The 19,679-nt window shown below is 41.6% G+C and overlaps 1 protein-coding gene across 1 annotated transcript in view; it reads left to right on the top strand.

Moving 5' to 3' along the window:
* PEPD (peptidase D) overlaps positions 1-19,679 on the top strand; it is a 97,073-nt gene that overhangs the window by 46,445 nt on the left and 30,949 nt on the right. The window contains exons 10-11 of the mRNA XM_026036543.1: positions 2,668-2,736; positions 9,022-9,099. Coding sequence (XP_025892328.1) covers positions 2,668-2,736; positions 9,022-9,099 — 147 coding nt within the window. The remainder of the gene's footprint in view (positions 1-2,667; positions 2,737-9,021; positions 9,100-19,679) is intronic.

The raw sequence follows: 19,679 nt of genomic DNA, 5'->3' as shown, positions 1-19,679 counted from the left end.
GAAAGAAAGCGAAAGAAAGAAAGCGAAAGAAAGAAAGCGAAAGAAAGAAAGCGAAAGAAAAGAAGCAAGAGCAAAGGATGCTGCTTGGTCCCAGTATTGCAGGGCTGCTCACAGGTGGGCTTTTCTTACTGCTCCTGAAGAGGGACCAGGTACCTAGACTTCGGGTGTTCATAGCAGGAGCAGACATCTGGGGAATTTGGGGTGAAGGGAAATACTTTGTGGAACAAAATGTTGTGTGTGTTCTTCCTTCAAGCAATCTGAGAGGATTCCTGTGAGTACTGCTAAAATGATTGTGATATCTGCTCAGGAAAGTCAAACAGTAGCAAAAATTAATAGGAATGCTGGTGCGGACACCTGTTTGCCCTCCACATCAAGACTCTAATACTTTGAATGCTTGACACTTTGAAAAGTCTGTTTGAACTTTGGACTTTTTAGCATTTTGAGGATGTATGCAATACTCCTTTAAGATCTCAGAATTACTGAGCATATACTCTTATGTTTTTTTCCAATGGCAAAGGATCTGTACTGTTTCTGAAGGGTGAGCTTTTTTGTCTTTGAATTCATCATTGTCAATAAAGTAGTTAAGAGCAGGCAGAGCTGTAGGGCTAAGACTACGTGGTGTCACAGCATATTTGTGTGGGTGGCAATGCACTTGTGTTAGATTTCCCTGAGTATTAATAGGGGATAATGGTAGCCCTTTTTAATTTAATGGAAAAAAATAGTTTTAAAAAATTATCTTTGACCTCTAAATATATTTATATTTATATTTATATTTAAAATTCATTATATTTATATTTAAAATTCATTTCTAAACAAGAAGAAAAAAAAAAAAAAAGGAAAGAACCATCTAATTTGCCCTTAAAAGAAAGTCCATAAATGTTTGATGAAACAATCAAGTTTCCTCTTTCAGAAAACAGGAATGAAGTTCAGCCAACAGCTGGATTATATGAAGCGTGTCTTTATTTACCACTCTTTATTGCTAATCTGGGAATACAGTGAAAGGTGACTGCCATTACCCTGATGCACAATTTCATATAAATTTCAACCATGAATATGCGATCAGTTGTCATATGGCAAAGCAAACCTTGCTATCTCTGCATCGCTGATGATGGAAGGATGTTTACAACCTTCATTATTTCATTTTTAAAGCTCTGTAGAAGGTTACTGGAAGTTGCTGTGGAGAGGAGATGCAAATGGTTTAGTGCAAAGGGTCTATAAAATACGGTGAAAGTTACTTTCTAGAACATGACTCTGTTTATCCGTATAATACAGTACTGTGCTAAATGCTTGTGCACCATACATCTTGTGGCGTATATCTTGCATACAGACAAGCATGCTGTGGAGGAGAAGGTCAATAACTGTTTCCATCTGAAAAGTCCCTAAGGTGAAGAAGCTTCTGCACAAGAGCAAAAGGCAGCTTATATAAGTTTCAGTTGCTGAATTTAGTGATATTTCTGCTGTGTGTGCTCCATTTCAGAGGTCCTCCGTAGGTTCCCTGTCACTTGACCTACTCTTCACAGCTACAGGTTTCTAGGGCAATACAAAATTAGCATTTCTATCTTGACAGCGTTTTGAACAGAGGAAAAATCTTGTAAGATGTGTCACCTTGCCAAGTCAGGCTGTAGTCCCAAAATGTAGACTTTTCTTTTTTCTTTTCTCTTTAGTTTGTGTGCTTTGTTTTGTTTCTCTTGAAATGCTGCCATTCTGTGTAATTTTGAAGTCTGGTTTGGTGTGTAATGTGTTTAATATCCTTCAAAGAACTTGAACTGTGTTCTGCGGCTTGCAGAAGGACAAAATCACATCATCCCTCGCCTTTGAATAGCACCATTATCACTCCGTGTTAATGAAATGATTTTAGTATTGCAACAAATGAGTTTTTCAAATCCATTCCGTATTAAAGGGAATTGGATGGTAATTAGAGCATATTTCAAAAAGAACAAAAGGGGCCATGATATGAGCTTAGCTCTTAAAGCACCTAATCCGGTATTAATTGTGCTCTGGGCACAGCTGCCCTCATACAAAGGGGACTTTGACAGCACAGATCAAAACGTTCGGGGCCTTGAAGGGCACAGGGGCCGCCCCAGCAGGACAGCCGGGTCTGTGAGGGAGCCTCCGCTGCAGCCCGTGTGGGAAGAGCCTCCCGGCCTCGCTGGCAGTGACACCCATAGCCAGGGCCTCCCTCAGGTCGTGGCTACCTTGGGCATCGCTGCAGCCCCAGGCCGTGCCTGGAAGGCTCCAGGGCTGCAATATGGGTTTTGCAGGGGGTTGCACCCCTGAAATGCCAGCACTAAGTCTTGCTCTCAACCTTAAGGTAGTTTCAGCATTTGCTGAACTGTTGCCGCGTGCCTTTCTGTGGGCAGGTTAACATGCTTGCATTGACAGTGTTTTGCCTTCTCCACTGGATTGTGAGGAAAGCCACCCGCAGTTACTGAGCCGTGCTCCAGCACCCCCCCTTGGGTGCAGAGCTCCCGAAACCCGCGGGGACCCGCAGAGCAGCTGGGCTCCGGCCGCAGGGGAATTGGAGTGCGACACGGAGCACCAAGGGCAGAGCCTGCGTCACGGAGCTGGGAATCTGCAGCAGGCAGCAGTGCTGAGGCAGGCTTGCTTTCCCCTCTGCCTTCTCTAAGTTGAGAATGTATTATTGATTACCAATTTCTTTCTTTGCAGCCTTTTCCAGCACTATTGCTATGCTCGAGGCGGGATGCGCCATACTTCCTACACGTGCATCTGTGGCAGGTAAGCTGTGCGCATGCCAGACTTGCAGTTTATTGTTGCTGAATTCCCACTGGATCGATGCAAAAGAGTGAGTTTCAAGCTACTTCCTCTGGAAGAGCAACAGGGAGGTGGCTGGTGCTGTGTCTTAATGAGAGAGCTGGGTTACGCTCGCTGCATGCAGGAGGTGCCGTGACGACTGCTGCTGTTGCCAATATCATGTTTATGCTCACATCTGTGCTGCAATTGGCTTTTTTATTAAACAGCATCACAAAGAAGGGCTTAAGAGCTGTTCTGGGTTGCTCACAAAATGCTCTCTCTGAAATGCACCGTAAGTATTTCACATCATTCTTGAAATTCTTTGCCACTGAGGGTAGGATGTAATTAAACTGATCTTTCTGGAATTTGGAAGAAAAAAGATTGTTTCATCCCTTGCTTGATAAACAGTTGATGTTGGAACTGTTGTATTTTGGAAATTATTTTAAAAAAACTCTGTGTCATTGTAGAAATACCCATTTGTAATGCAGAACTACAGAAGGATAGTGTAGAATACACATTGAAGGACAGTTCTGTACTTTACACAGGAATCAGTCTTATTTTTTCAGTGGAGTAAATCTAGTTAGTAGTATAGGACAGTCAGATGAGGTATATATTTGTATATATGCTCCATTTGTTGCTGTTAGTCACAGTCATTTATCTTGCATTGAATCCAAATAGACTTATGCTAAAAATATTTTTTTAAGGTAATGATGTTAAAGTTATATTGTTTTGACTGCAATAAGGCCAATTAGCATCCTTGCTTCTTCTGCTCTTTATTCAATTGGTTATTTGTAAATGCAGTTTGCCAATTTATATGTAAAATTTGAGTAGGAGCATGAGCAGTTTTATGGCAGACTGTGCATCTAAATTGTCTGCAAAGTTTCCCCATTTAAGTACCATCGTATAACTTGAGAATTAGCATCCCATTGAAATAAGACTTCATCTTTATGGTGTTGTTGTAGACTGAGATGGTAAAATCAGCTGGTTTTGTGTATGATCTTCTTGCAGTCATACAAGTTTCACATTCATTGCAGTGCATTAGGATATGTGCTGCAGGATCTGATTTGGGTACAACAGATGGAGACCATGGGTGTCTTCTCCAGACCTACAGAACCTCTGCTGTGCCGCTCCTTGTGATGCTGCAGGGACACGCTGAGCTTTCCCTATGGATGAAAGCCCCCAGACTGGCACTGCTTGATACAGGGGACCTCCGGGAGCTCAGAACTGGGTCATGACAGGAACTGACTGAGCATCCCACCTCACCCCATCCCACCCCATCCAACCATTCCCACCAGGCTTAGCGGCTGCTTCTGCGTGCTCCGCAGCCCAGCTTTGTCTGCACCCTCTTCTCTGTGGGGCATCGTTTTACCCTGAAACAGCTGGGCGAGGACCAATATTGTATCCTACCAGTATTAATAAAGCTAGAAACAAACCTGATTTAAGGGAAACATCTTTTGGATATGATACAAAGGTTTCTGCAAATAAATTGCTATTTTCTGATGTATGAAATCAACTGTTTTAAGTCAGGTCATAATAAAGTGACTCCAAATAGATCTATTTGACAGATTCAATTAACATCATAATGAAAAGATAATAGGAATTTTATTACAATGAAAAATGTATGCTTTGTAAATATTATTCTTAGCTGCGTTTAACATAAAAAAAAATTGCTTTTGCAATTAGTGATTTGAATAGTTAAGCATTGTTCTATTTGTGCTGAGTTTTGTTGTTTTCCTGATGGTTAAAATTTCAATATTTTGACAGGAGCTTTCCTTTTAACATTGAAGGTTGGATAAAAACTTCCATAGAAGAGAATCATGCTTAAAAAAAAAAAAAAGTTATTCAAGTGATTTTTTTAGGTTGATGACATAGACATATTTCAATGACTAAATTACTGTATTTTGCTCACATTGTCAAACTGATTGCTGAAGATCACTGATTGCTAAAGGCTACTAATGTATTGGTGGGCTTTTTTCTGTCTCAAAATTCCCTTTTTATTTTCCCTGAAGATGTGGCAATGTCTAAAAATGTTTGAATGGTGACATATAATTTGAGGTTTATGAAGCAAATCCTAGATCCGGAAAGCAAGAGTAATCGATACTGTATCTCTGTAAAGAAATGAATCACTTGGCATGCATGTTGAGCACATGCAGTTGTGGCTGTCACTGTGCAGTGCTGCAGTCTTCAGGAGATGGAAAATGAATATTTAGTGCGACCAAATAGGACTTTATGTATTCACATGCATGTATTCACTCTCAAATACATTGAGAATAATAACGTATGTTTGTTAGTATTATGGGTGGTCATATAATTTGATTAGTCCTGTACTGAGCAGTGCTAGCAAACACTCTGAACTTGTAAGTGATTTGAAATGCAAACAGACGTCACATAAATACAACTAAATACAAATAACAGTATTTAATAAATGTACTTGGATGTAATTAGGACTAATCTTCAAGATTTTGACTGCAGAGTAGTGCTCAAATGGGAGTGAATTATTCATTGCAGTGTCTTAGGGCACCAGGTAGCTATTTTCACCAAGAGGCAAGCGAAGGGCAACTCACTTGGTGGTGCTTCCTCCTGCCATCTTCAGCTCTCACCCTGGCAGACTAAACTATGTGCTGGGGACTGAAGCCCTCGCTTTGCTCTTACACACGTGTGTATTTGTATATGCATGTGGTTTTAGTTGTTGATCTATAAGGTCTATAGTCTGAAGTTACTGTATTGCATGATTTGTGTCATTGGGGTGAACTGGCAGTTGTTGGGGACACAACATTCTGAAGTTTCTGAAATTTTCCACTATGCAGTGTTGCAGTCTGTTTCAGCATTCTGAAATTTCCTACTGCTTGCATTCTCTGTGTAGCTTTTCTGCTTCTTTATGCAATTCTTTCAGTAGCAAGCGTGTCTTTGGCACCCAAAGGGGCAAATTGTTAAAGGAATAGAAATAGAGACACAGAAATATTGTGGAGAATTTTTTGTTTTGAGTGCCTGAAGCAGACATCCAAATCCACATGCACAGTGATTTTCAGAAGTGTTTTCAGTGAGGAAGCCAGCCCTGTACCCTGGTGATGGCCTTCTCCTGCAAAACCTATTCCCTGTTGTTGCAGAGAAAAGGAGCAGCTCCCGTGCAAGGGCTCACTTGTTTTGCCAGTGGCTGGGGCATTTAAATCGTTTTGAAGCCCCTTTGAAAGTGTAGCTGAATCATTGTGAGCAGTTTCTGGCCAGCTGTAGCATTGAGCTTGGGGATGTACATCACTTCAGCGAGGCTCCGTGACTTAAAGCTTTTTTCTTGCCTTTGTCCTGGAGCAGTGGTCGGAACAGCCCTGAGAGTGAGGCAGGATTCACATCCCTTGGCAGACACCGGCTGGAGGGCTGTCCACATCCCTGCTTTAGTTCAGGTTGTTGGCACATTGCTGAAGATCTCCCCCTCATCCCCGTGCTTCATGCCGTGCACTGGCTGCTTTCAGCTGGCAGGTGGCCAGCAGAGCTCTCCCAGGCAAGAGCTTCTGCCGAGCTCGGTTGCTGCTGGGCGTTCGGTCCGTAGGACTGGTCCAAGGCCGGCAGCTCCGCCGCCACCGCCGCTCTCAACAGGAACCAGGCCGGGGTTGCGTGGTGTGTCCCTGCCAGGTCTTGAGCAGCAACACCTGCCTTTTGCTCTGGCACAGTCCTGTTCATGCTCCCGAGCCATAGTTTGCATGATGGAGCCTCATAATGCCAAGAAAAATTGCTACTTAACATTTAAATAACAGCGATGAAAACAGATTTTCATGCATCTTCCATAGCAGTTGGTGCTCAACCTTACAGAATTATTTTGTAAACTTAAGAACCTCCACATTGAAATGTGCTAAGGAAATTCCATATCTTTGGATTTGGAACATCTATTGTTGAAAACGTTTGTGCAGTACTTGCATTTGAATATATGGTTTATTTATGTGTCTGGTTTGCCGGGTAACACAGGGTTCCAGCGTATATGTGAACAAGTTATCTGCAAATACACTGGAGTGGAGTCAAGCCCTTTAGCCTCCTGAAAAATTTTGTAAAGTTGATCATAAATACATTCTTATGCTAATTTGCTTCTCATGCTTTACCCCCATTTTTTGAAAGAAATAAAGGATAGTACCTGCAACTGTAATCCTGCTGGCAGCGGTGGTGCTGCTCGCTTGCCTGCGTGCAAGGATTCGAAGCCGTGCGCTCCTCCTGGGGAGGCAGCGCTCAGTGTGATGCCAGATGGCCTTTTTTTTCCACTCATTTGTGCTTTTTCTTTTTTCCCCATAAAACAAAAAGGTTGTGGGTTCAGAGTGCTGATGGTCCCAAGCAGAGGTAGGAGTTGGCGCTGCTGCTGTCCAGCCCACATGAAAGGAGCTGCCGCTGGGAACGCGGTTCCTGCTCTGAGCGCAGCCCGACAGGGAAAACCTTCTCTTCTGATTGCATCTGCTGCCCTGTGTAGTACTTTGCTTTTCTAGCCAAGGAAATTCAAAGAAAAATTATGGCCAGAAGGAATTATTCCACAAGTACCCAAGAGGTAGGAAGGGTTGGAATGAAGCTTGCTTTTGTCTGCCTCTTACAAAATTTTGTGGGACTGTTTTTTTATTTTCTGCAAAACTGAAGAGGTTCTCAAATCAGGCATGTAGAAAATAGAAAGCAGTCAGATGGTAAACCATTTAAAAAATATCTTTAAGTAATTGAATCAATATCACAGGAAAAAAAAAGTCTTGCAGCCTTAATTATGTGTTTTTATTCTTAATTTCATGACTTTTTACTTTGTTGTCCATATAATTAGAAGAAATACAGTTTTCAGCACATCATTCCTAGAACTTTGTTTCCCACTGCCTTATTACACAATCATTCTTGTATACATAGAATATTTAGCAATTAAATGTTATTGCTTTGAAAATATTAACAAAACGCAGCCTTTTAGACTGAAAGGTTTCAGAAATTTAAGAAGACAGTTACTTTCTGCTCCATAGTCATTGTTTAAGGAATTACTGAATCTATGTGAAGAAATGATCAATTAAATATCCAGTTGTCTATAACTACTTCATATATCTTGAAAGTTATCTCTTTTTGGATACAGTGCAGGTGTGTTAATGATTTTTTAAATTGCATTATTAAAAGCATACTATGAAAAATGCATCAGGTGCTACATTCACTTTAGATACGACAAAAGATTCACTGAAATGATCTTCCCATTTCTTTCAGCTAAAATATTAAGCTGTTTCTCCACCACAATCAAAGAATCAAATTTGAGCAGAAAGACCGACCCAGTTTTGCTAAAAGGTTAGATCTGGATCGACAAGTCAGCTTGAGGGATCAGCAAGACACCACAGTATCCGTGTTCTAACATGCATTTTTGGAAATGGTTTAATGCTTTTAGCCTTTTGAAGAATAAAAGGGAGAGCCATCTATCTGAGGGGAATAATAAAAGGAAAATCAGCAGAGCTTGAAATCTTTGCCTGTCTTTTAACTGACGTTTGATAAAATGAGAGGGATACCAGTAGACAAGAGAAGATGCTGAGACCAAAGACAGGTCACTGAATGGATCACAGAGTTTCAGAAGTGTTGAACGAGGGTCCGTTCTTTTTGGGGAAAGCTTTCCCATTCCTGTGAATCAGCAGTTCAGTCTGAACACCTTCCAGGAATTGAAGTCTTTCCTTTATAGTGTGAGGATTAATAGGCTTTTTTTGCACTTTAAGTGGTAAAAATAAAGTGATAGTTACTGTGTCTGACATTACTGCTGACATTATACACCAGGTATGCTAGGGGAACAGGCGAATTTTTTAGACCTAGGAACTCCTGGAGCCTTTCAAACATCATATTTTACTCTGATGATTTTTTTTTAATACTTTGTAATATTTAGCCTCAAACATGAAAATATATCAGTAATTTAAAAAAGATGCCTAAAAGGAAGTAAATGGGTATAGGTTGAAAAATGACTCTTGTCTCATTGCTTCTCTTAACGCTGCTATCAATTCGACAAGTGTTTTTGTCAGCAGTGATACCCGTCCGCAGAAAGGCAGCACCAGCACCTTGCAGCCAGAGCTGCAAAATGCCCGGCCGGTCGGTGGCCGCTCCTGCTGCCCGAGGTGCCCAATGTGCCATATCCACTGGATCTGAGGAAGGCTCTGTGGCTGCTTTCACAGGCTGCCAGATTTCATGTTCAATGTATCAGTGCCCTAGTGATTATTTCACCACTTGTGATATTCCTTTACATGTCGTGGGCCTTCATGTTCCCTTTCTGCTAATTCTGCTGTGTTTTCTTTTCACCTCCAGTGGGGAGAACTCCTCTGTTTTACACTATGGCCATGCTGGAGCCCCGAATGACAGGACTATTGAAGATGGAGACTTGTGGTAAGTAAACAGACTTTTTTTGACATTTTTCTTTGTATGACTACTAAATTTTAGTTTCTGCATTGTATCTACTTTTGAACTTAGTAAGACAATAGCTGTATAAAGAAAGAAGTCTAAGTCTATAAAACAATCTAATCCTGCTGTCACCTAGACATTTCCTCCAAAGGTCCTGTATATTTCCAGTTGACAGGGAAAAAGAGATTGTTTTCAAACACTGTGTGTAGAGCACCAATCTGCCCTTGCCCCTTGCATTGGCTGATGCTGCACAGTCACACTTTGCTCCACACCATTTTGTGTGTGTTCTTCCAAAGTAGAGGGGCCTAGAAGTTATAAAAAAGTGTAGCTTCATGTATGCAGCAAAAATATTAAAAAATATAAAATATAAAAAATATAAATATAAAAAAAAAAAAAAAAGTAGTATATTTAAAAATATACTACTTTTCAAACTTAACAAAAAAAATTGTATTGAAAATATTCTTGAGCTAACTTGCTGTAGCAGAACACAGATTGTCATGAGGAACTTCCTGGGTGACTTTGTTGTGTGCTTTTGCAAATTTCTGATTGAAGTGTGGTGCATGTGTGTATCTGTGTGTTCATATGTATGTTTGTGTGTATGTGTACAGAAGAGATTTATTAAAATGAGCTTGATAATTTATATGTATGTACTAGAGCTTATATTTTTGACTCTCCATTAAGCTTTTTAATAGCTGCTGGGAGCCCTCTGTTGGATAATCTTAGGAAGCCGTGAAAATAAGAAAAAATGTCCTTCTGTAAAAAAGTAGTAGAAGTCTCTAAAGGGTTATTTCTGCTTCTGCCAGTATTATGATATAAATTTAACTTAACAAGTCATATACTGGTACCTAATAGAATCAGAAGATAGAGTACTTGGTGTGATTTTTATTGGATTATTCAGTAGAGTTTCATGTGTTTTTCTAGAGATTACCTAGTTGATATGAATAAGATACATGTTTTCTACAGAAATGTGCTGTTCAGTTCTGTTATGTATTAAACAGCGCACTGAAATGTGTGCTAGTAAATAAATCAACAAAGCACCTGAATATTAGAAAGCTAAATCTGGGAGAGCCAGCTTTACTTCTTTGAAACAGCCAAATGCATGCTTTATTTACTATTTGAACAATGTTTGTTATAAGGATTTGATGGCATCAGCAGGAAATTGTAGGCAAAAATACAGTATTGCATTTTTGCTCCTTTGAGACTGTTGCTCTGACTTTTTTCAGAACTGTGGCTCATTTAGAACAGCCTGATTTTATGATCATCTTTGAAAACTAATCTACATTAAATGGGTTTATTGCTTCTGTAAGAAACTACTATGGCATTATATCTCTGCTATTTCCTCATAAACCACATTTTTACAGGTACAGGTTCTGTGCTAAAATATCTCAGTGCAACACAAGGACTCTAAAGAGACTTTCTGACACTTCTTGCTAAGTGGATTGTCTTGCTAAGCAGGACTGTCACTTTCAGTTTGTTAAATATTGAAGACAAAATAGCAAGCTAGCACACAGCTTTATGATTGACGTAAGAGGTAGCCAATCTTTTTAAAGGGAAGATGAACTTAAGATATGTGCAAAGCACTTAACTGATATTAAATGTAAATATTGCAATTACAGGTAAATTATTTAGGTAAATAAATCACGTACTCTTATATATGTGTGGTGAACATGTAAATCGGTAATGGACAATATTGTCTAAGGGAACCTTCTAAGCAAACATCTGTTCTCTTTGTGACCAAAAGAGCCACACCAATGGGTTGGGAGGCTGACCACCCTTGTGAATCATGACTCTGGGCACCCTGCAATCTCATTTGCCCTTACTTTTAAATAAAATTGTCTACTCAAAGTGTTACAAATGGTTAGTACTTATGCAGTGTATGGTGAGGACTACATAATGCCAAATAGCTACAAATACTGACTTTCTTTGGTCTTCTTAAATGCATGACAGCTTGGATAGAAATGGAGTGTGAGACATTTGTCATGCTGTCTCAAGGATTTTCGTTATGCAATTTGTGCAAAGATTCCTGCTGTTTCTGGCAGGGCTCTACCTGCACATGTGCTTTAGAAAGGGAGTCATAGGAAGAAGTACTGGTCAGAGTTTGTAATCCCCCATCAGAAAGAAACTCCGTCCGATTCGCGAGGCTTTTTGAAGCTCCTCCGCCTCCCTGCTCAGTTTGGGTACCCACAGATGTTTCAAAGCTTAATGGGCAGACAAAGAAATGGAAAGTTATTCCTCAGGAAAGAAAAATCAAGCAGCAGAGATTTGGCTCCCTGCTATGCCCAAATCAAGCACAGAGGGCTGCTGGTTAGCAGATGGCACCCGCTCCGTTATCGGTTCTTGTTGGGTGAGTTTTCTGTGATCTCCCCTTCTGCAGCAGTGCTGATTTTGTTCAAACTGGAGAAAGAGCCGTGTTCAGCGGTAAAAAGCCCCTAAGGGACGCAGCAATCTCTGCATTCAGCTCTTCTCAAAGTGATCTCTGAGCTTGGCCAGACCCTGGGAAGTATCTTCAGAGAAGAGCTCGGTCAAAGCTGGCGTGTTTCTCTGAGCAGCTTTGGTCTCAGCACAGCAGCGCCTGCCTTCCAAAAATCTGTTTTTCTCCAAAATGAAGCAAACAAATTGTGCCGAGTCCTCCGCAGCTCTGGGCACATCACAGGGCAAACGAGAGCTCCACGGACAAGAGAAAACCGGTGCCAAGGGCAGTAGGTGCAGCGGGGGGAACGGGGCAAGGGCGGCAGCGCCACTTTCACCTTTTTAGTCAGGGCTTTTTCTGAGGCATCGTCAGCGGTGCAGAGGCAGAAACGGGCTGAGGTTGCAATGAGGGGGTGTTAGGAAAGCGGAGGTTCTCTGTGTGTGATTTGGCAGGCGGCGGGTGCCGGGCCCGGCCGGGCCGCCCAGCGCCCTTGGAGCCGCACGGACGGCGCCGGGAGGCGATGGGATCATTGCGATTGATCCGCGGGGCTCCCACGACGTCGGGCGCATCGAAAACAATTTTATGGTCATAAAACAAAGATTGATTCTTCATGATGAAGCTCGTGCTTAAATAATAGAGATGTGTGAAAATAAGCCTGACCTCTAACACCACTGAAACAGATATGGCTGTTACTGTTAGAAGTGATGCAGTCTGCCCCAGCTCTCAGGTGCTTTTAGTATTTTGAAAGGTCCTGGTGAGTCCGGAGATGGACAAAGCCGTGGCCGATGCGCGGTGCAGCGCTGGATGGAGCTGCTCCATGGTGTCATCCATTGAGAGGACGTGTGTGGAATCACAAATAGCGGGAGCATCAGCTGCCTGTGAAGTGCAGCAGCCCCCAGAGAGACAGCATTAACCTTGTATTCACAGAGAGCCTATCTATTATTTATAAAATAAACTAACTTCAGCAGCCTAAACCGAAGCAGTGAGGATTTTCAGGTGATGTCTTTCATTTTATCTAACAGTTGCTTCTACCACTTGTAGTCTTTAGCCTGCAGATTTTTAATGAGAGCCCTTTAAAGCACATGGAGTGGCTGCAAGTGCAGGAGCCCTCCTGGCCCCGCGCTCTGTTGTGGTAGCTGGGCCCTGCTGCTCCTGGCAGCAAAACAAGGTTTGCTTGCAAATAACTTCATTGTGTTCAGGAACCAGAATTTAGGCGCTAGAGAAATTTAATCAGTGCCACAGAATCAAATGCATCCTATCATGAAAGTATAATCTTTGCATAATGTACTATTTTAAATACGGCCTGACAGTATGAAAAGGTGACTATTTGCTTAGTCAAATTGCAGTTAATAGAGTCAGGCAATATGGAAAACAATGTGGTGTTGCAAAGAGACTTTACTGGAAAAATTCAACTCTTCCCCCCCCCTATTTTCTAATGCCAATTTAAAGCAGCAGAGTAATATTAACAGCAGAGGGCACTAAAATAAATGCTGTCTGGAAGGAAATGATTGTCTCACATTTCGATGCTGGTAATGAGCTGTATTTGCAAAAGGCAACTTGCTTGAGAGGCAAAGCATCCATCCATCCAAGGGATGTATGTATATAAGGTCCAAATGTATTTAACTTGTATTCCAATTATATTCTAAAATGTAGTTTCCTTTCTTCTGCATAGCACCTATATGAGTCTTCCAATAGTTTTTATTTATTTATTTTTATTTAATTATAGTTTCTAGTGCTCTCATAACATCTGTTTTAACTGTGAGGGTACCTTCTCTTATCATTTCAGAGGCTTTGATTGTGGGAAATTTTCGTTGAATGCAAGAATAGGTTCTGCATGAAGCAAAGAGGAAAGATGCCCAGTTCTCCCAGCTTTTTATTTTGTAATTTCTCAAAAGGTGAAGGGCAGTTTTCAGGTTTCTTGGAGTTGGTCACTCCAGGGCCTGTGAGGAATCATTCGGAAGGAAGTTACTTGTTGCAAGAACTGCTTAAAACTCGTTACTTTTTTTTTCATAAAGGCTAAGCCTTATGAAAGTTTTACCAACTAATCAGTTAGTTTTACCAACTAATCACTTAGTTTTACCAACTAATCACTTAGTTGGTAAAAATGTAAGTGACTTTACTGTGTTTGTTTATCTAAAAGAATAGCATATGGTGTTCCCCTATCAAAAGATTCATCATTTTCTATGCACGTTATGAACATATACCTATTATTTGCAAACAGTATGCATAATTGCAAACATACTGCATTGAAACTAGAAGCATGCTTTGATTTTATACAATATTATTTTTAGAAAAATATTCCCCTTTTTGCAGGAATGAGAAACAGGCATATAGTATAAAAGAATTTCTCATGAATATTGAGTAGCTATCATCTAAGTCAAATATTTAAAGGATTTTCAAATGGTCAAGTAAAAGACTTAGATGAGCTTGAAAAAAAGGGTACTACAAAATCATAAGTTTGCTATGACCCCCTTTCGAAGACATTTGGGAAAATTCACTTTTTTTTTTTCTTTCAAGTCAAACTTTTATGGTGCTGATGCCAGCCTATTGGCGTTAGTGCAAGCTACCTTTGTCCAGGTGGGGGCAATGTTGCATTAGAAAGCAGGAACTGACCTTTTCTTTTTTGCATCAGATAATGAAGTCCTCCCTTTTCCATTCCAAGTATTTCATTGCTATTAAAACAATCTATCCTACGGAACCAAATATTGCATTTATTACTTCTTGAAAGCACTGCTTTTAAGATGCCAGGATATTAATGTGTCAGATGTAAATGCTCAACTATTTTATGTGGGTGAGACTAGTATTTTCATTTGGCTTTGTGTATTTTTTATGCATTTTGAAGTTTGTTATAATAATATGCAAAAATTGTGGTTTGCTTTAACCTTTCAGTCTGCAGTTTTGAAACAACTTGTTGTTAGTTATGGTTTGTTTCTAATAATAATATGAAGAAATACATTGCTACTACTTATTGGTTGATTGCGAAAGCAACTGGCCGTCCATTTCTGAAATAATTCCTTTGGCTTCATTCCTCTGCTTTGATTAATGGCACATGTTTACCATCCTAAGCAAGTGATTGTCTCTCTAGATAAAATGAGCGGGATAAAACATAGTATTTTGTAATAGCAATTGCTTTAATATTGATCACTTGCAAATGCTGTTTATGGAATGGAGCATTTGTGGTAGTCCTTGTTAACAGTTAAATAGGTGAAGGCTTTAGATCTGTTCTGAGGGATGCTGCTTGCCTAGGATGGCTTCCCGCGGCCAGGCCTTTCTCTTGGCCTGTAGTGCAAGGAGCTCAATTGCGTCGGTCCAGCCCAATTTGGAGGCAGCCTCCCTGGCTCTGGCTGACGTGCAGCTGGAAGGGCAGGTGTGGCCATTCTCCTGCACGTTTCTTGCCTGTCCCACATGAACCAGATGTAATTCACAGTCCCCACGGTCAGGGCATCCTTGGGATGTCTCCTGTGTCTGTTTGCAGAACCACTCGTTACCCAAATGGTGGAGAGCAGGGCCTTGGGAGGAGCCTCTCCATGTTGCCTCTGGGTGAATGCTGCTCCGTCTTTATGCTGAGCCTCTTTAGATCTTTCAAGCAGAGCTGTTCCTTGTTGCAGTTGTAGATTGCAACACTGTGCTTTCATCTTGAGGTGCTGCTGAGAAGAGTAGGTGATTGTGAAGAGCAGATGCTGCTGTGAAGAGTAGATGTGAAGGGTAAATGACCCTTTTTCCTGATAGGCAGCACAGCAGGCCTGCATGTCAGCCTCCTGTTCTGAAGCAGTGGTTGGTGCCTTCGTTACTGCTCACTTCACTTCAACATTTGGCCCTGTATGTGGACAAGTTAGCAGCCTTTTTGTTTTGTATTCAGTTGTTGTCTTCTGTAGAGTTTTCTGAAACTTCTGCTAATGGATTCCATGGGAAAGTGATATTTAGGGGGCTTTAAACAGCCAAAAAACAATTACAAGGTGGCTAAAAATTTAGATGAACACAGACTGGTTGACATTGGCCCAGTTTTTGTCATAAGAGAAGTTGGGACCATTAACCTCTTGCACGCGTACGTGTGCGCACCCACACTGCTGCTGGGCCATCGTTACAGTAAGAATCAATAAGGAAGGGTCTAACCTGTCACCTGCTCCAGTAATCTCCAGGGGTTGTTTATCTGGCCTGGGGAACACAGATCAAAGTGCCCAAAAATGCTTTGCTGGAAGTTACAGCTCCCAAATCCAAATGTTGGTGCCTACAGCTGGGGTCTGGATTAGAAGTATGAACCTCTACAGTTCAACATGAGTAGATGCTCTGCTTCTCGTGAGGCCTCTAGAACTGGAGTGATTAGTTAATCACAAACTGTAGTAGCTCGGACACGTGGCCGTGTTCTCTCTGCTGGTATCGTGTCTTCTGGCGAGCAGCTACTGGGCCTGGCTGTGCTCAGCTTGATTGAGAAGTGTTTAGCAGCCAGGGCAGGTTTCTCCTTGCAGACCGTCTTCCCTTCCCTGCGGCACCGACATCCATGCTCCTTTTTGGAGCAAGCTGGCAGGAGCAGCCAAGCCCGCACATATGACTTGTTCCATATGGGGCCTTTTTCAATATGGACCAAATGGGAGCTGCCAAAATGTTGGGTTTGCAGCCATCTGTGTTGGGCTGACTTTTCAGCAAAGAATTATCTCTGCTAAGGGGAGTATGCTGCTTATTAAACTGTGCCAATTAAAAATGGATGATAATTAGGATAGTAAAACCAGGGGAAAAATCATCTGTTCAGCAAAAAGACTAGCAAAACAGGTAAACCTCTTTGTCCGAGCTTCAACTGAGAGGATTCCCCATCTTCGGACACGGCCTGCATGGGTCTAGCTGAGGTGCGAAGAAGGCAGTGATGACTTTTGCCTTCTGCATCTTATAAAGATGCTTTTTCTGACCTAGCAATACTAGTTTATCGTTCCCAATGCAGAACTTCTGTATTAGAGACACCCACCTGCTTTTGGACATGGCACTTCAGGAGAACTGAGTTGTGAAGAAACCAATCAAGATTCATTGAGGGCTCCTTGCTCTGGCAAGCATTGCATTTTTAATAGGGCATTGATGCAAACAGCGTAATAGCAAAGGAGGGATGGTTGGTTATTGAAATTGATTTATTTAATGCAAAAATATAAAGCTGTTTCCTTTCTTCAACAGACTAATATTGTAAGCAAGGGATTCCTTCTCAGCATGGGTGAGACAAGAATCAGAAATAGCACAGAAAAATCTTACCAGAACTTTTTTTATCCTTTTTATTTATTTATTTTTTATTGAACCAACTCTGAGCATCCAACTCATTTTGGTGAATTGACTGAGACTCAAATCTCATATTCCACAAAACAAATAAATCTGAAGTTCTTGTACATGATTCAAGTTACTGTGAGAAAGGAGAGTCCCACATTTTATTGGCTAAGGAAAATATTTTTCCTCAGCAAGGCCCGTGGAGAGGAGGGGGAAGAGGCACCCTGCAAGTGGCTTAGGGGCATCCCAGGGCAAAGCTCTTTACTCCCACAAATCTCTCAGCATGGAGGTGCTGCTCCGCTCTGTGAGCCGCGTTTCTGTGTCTTGCAGTGCGGGGAGGCCTGGTCCGTGCAGTGCAGGAACACCTAGAGAAGGGCGGATTTTTGGTGATTCAGACACTTCAAGCATGTGTGTGTTCCTCCTACGCTCCCCGAGGGAACCTGCAGCTGTTAGTGTGGAAGTGTGGGCTTATAATCCTTTCTCCTTCAGCGTTCAAGGATGGAGACTTCACAGCCCCGCGTGGCGACCTGTTCCAGTGCTCAGTTAACTTCACCAGTTCACTGGCTATTTCTATCTCAATTTCCAGCTGGGACCGACTGGCTCTTGCTGTGACAAGAGGAGGGAGGTTTGTGGCTGCCTTTATTTCTTCTGTCCTGAGACTGCGCTGGCACCACTTCATCTCCTAATGCATCTGTGTGGCTGCTCAGAAGTATATTGGTTAATAGCAGCTGGAAACCCTAAAACCTCGGTAAACGTCCAGCTGAGTAAAGTGCATCAGTATTGATACCTATTTACCTTTAACCTGAGGTACTAGGAGGGCACGGTAAGATATGGGGATATCAGTTTGGTAATTAGTCTTGAAGGCTGCTTGGAGGAAGGGAAGACCGAGTCCTGCAAAGAGACCCAGGAAGAAAAGAGCAGGCAGGGCTGGCTCCAACCCTGGTGGAAACTCCGTGGATTTTGCAGCAGTGATGGATGGCTCCGTGGTGTTAACAATAGCAAAGAAGAAAAACTGTTTTTATAGCTATCGTGATGTGATCCAGCTCTGCATAGCCACACGAAGCAGGCCCGTGGAGCAGCAAGGTGACAGTTTTATGTGTTAGCGTTGGGAGCAGAGCTGGGCTCTCTGAGGAATGCCCGTGAGAGCTTGTCGCTGGGTCAGTTGTACTGGATCCGTAACGATTTGTATACATGGCTCAGAGACCCCAAATAAAGTATTGCTTCTCATTGTGATATTGGCCATAATTTGCTCCAGTGCCTGGCAGTTTCAAATTATTTGACAATAAAAATGTCAGCAGGCCTATAAAAGTTAAAGCATGTTTAGAGGAAGATGATGCTCTAATTTAAAAAAAGTTGTATACCGTGACTTTATGAAGAAACCGGTCTTGGCCATTGATAGTCCCCGGTTTGGAAGCTTAAAGTGATACCAGAATGTTTTGTGGGGCTTCACAATCAGAGGTTAAGGAAACTAAAATCAATATCAAACCACATGTTATTTTTCTGGGCTTTAAAGCCAAAAAGTAACTTTAAATGCATTCTGTGGTGCCAATGTTTTGTAAAGGTGACAAGGCCACGTCTTACTGCATCTGTATTGCTTGAGCGTGACTGCAAGGCGAGCGTGAAGAGCACTTTTGCTCATAGTATCATGTAACCTTTTCAATTACAGCAGTGACTTGCAAGCCTTGTGTTTGCTTTAAAAGGAGCAGCACTTAAGCACCCTTGAAATCTTCCACATTCTCCTGCAGTGGGCACCTGGAGCAGGACCCCAGTCCCATGGGACCAGTTAGCAGTGAAACCTGGAGCCCCCAGGAGAGGACTGGAAAGACTCTGGCAAGAGAGGGAAAAGTTTAGTCATTTCTTTCTCTAATACTTGTGAAGTTGCAAGGCATGAGATGTGTGGTTATGCTTCGTTTGGACTTTGCACTGTTTTATGTGCAAAATAATTGTAAGCTGTGATGTCAGGACTGTGAAAGCAGTGAGTGATTTTTGAAGGTTACTTTTCAAGCAGATGCAGAAGGCAGATTTTGTTTCACCATATTAGCTAATACTATATTGCTGATACACAAGCAAGTCTTTCTGTCAGTAGAGTAACTGAAAGGTTATCTGATTTTTCTCATACTTCGTGTTGTTCAACTTCAGTTAATAATGTTTACAGTATTTTGCAACATGTATAGGATGAAAGATTATAAATCATATCTATACAGAACTAAAGCCTCCCTCAGGAGATTTATGTCCATACTTCCAAATAGAAGTTTGGAGTATTTTTTGCCGTGCATCTTTTACATATGGTAGAACTTCATATTGTTTCAGGAGAAAAAAACAGGGGGATGGGGAAACAGTATCAGGGAATCCTTAGAGAAGGCTTGGACCTTCTGACTATACATTATGCTTATATACCATGCACTTTTCACCCTGGAAATGTGGCCAGGTAGGTTTTCATTGGTTTTACTTCGGGCAAAGTGATACAAAGCAAGATTAGCTTTCTCTCCAAAGGTTGCAAAGCAGCTTTGCAATAGGAGGTTTCATCAGATTCAAGTTAAATCAGGGCTTTGACATACAACCACGTGCCTGCCCTTTGATCAGGGATGCTCCGTTTGTGGGCGAGTTCCCCTTCCAGACTCCTCTGAAACCTGACAACCTCAGCACGTCATCCCTGGATTCATTTAATTCAACACTTAACAACTGCATCTTGAAAAGGAAGGTGGGGGCAGGAGGAGCATTGGTCTTGATTAAATGTGTCTTCATTCTACAGAAAAACTTATTCACAATTAAGTTTTGCAATGGACAATATATGCAGTTCAATAGACATGTAACCTATTTCCATTTTAGATAAGTGAATGGTGTTTAAAGATACCATGTTACATTATTGCATACGTTACTAGAGATATGACAATCCTTAATACACTGGCTGTAG

The sequence above is a fragment of the Nothoprocta perdicaria genome, unplaced genomic scaffold, assembly GCF_003342845.1.
Source record: "Nothoprocta perdicaria isolate Ctin4 unplaced genomic scaffold, notPer1 scaffold_18, whole genome shotgun sequence".
Taxonomy (NCBI): Eukaryota; Metazoa; Chordata; class Aves; order Tinamiformes; family Tinamidae; genus Nothoprocta; species Nothoprocta perdicaria.
This window is presented reverse-complemented; position numbering and strand designations above follow the sequence as displayed.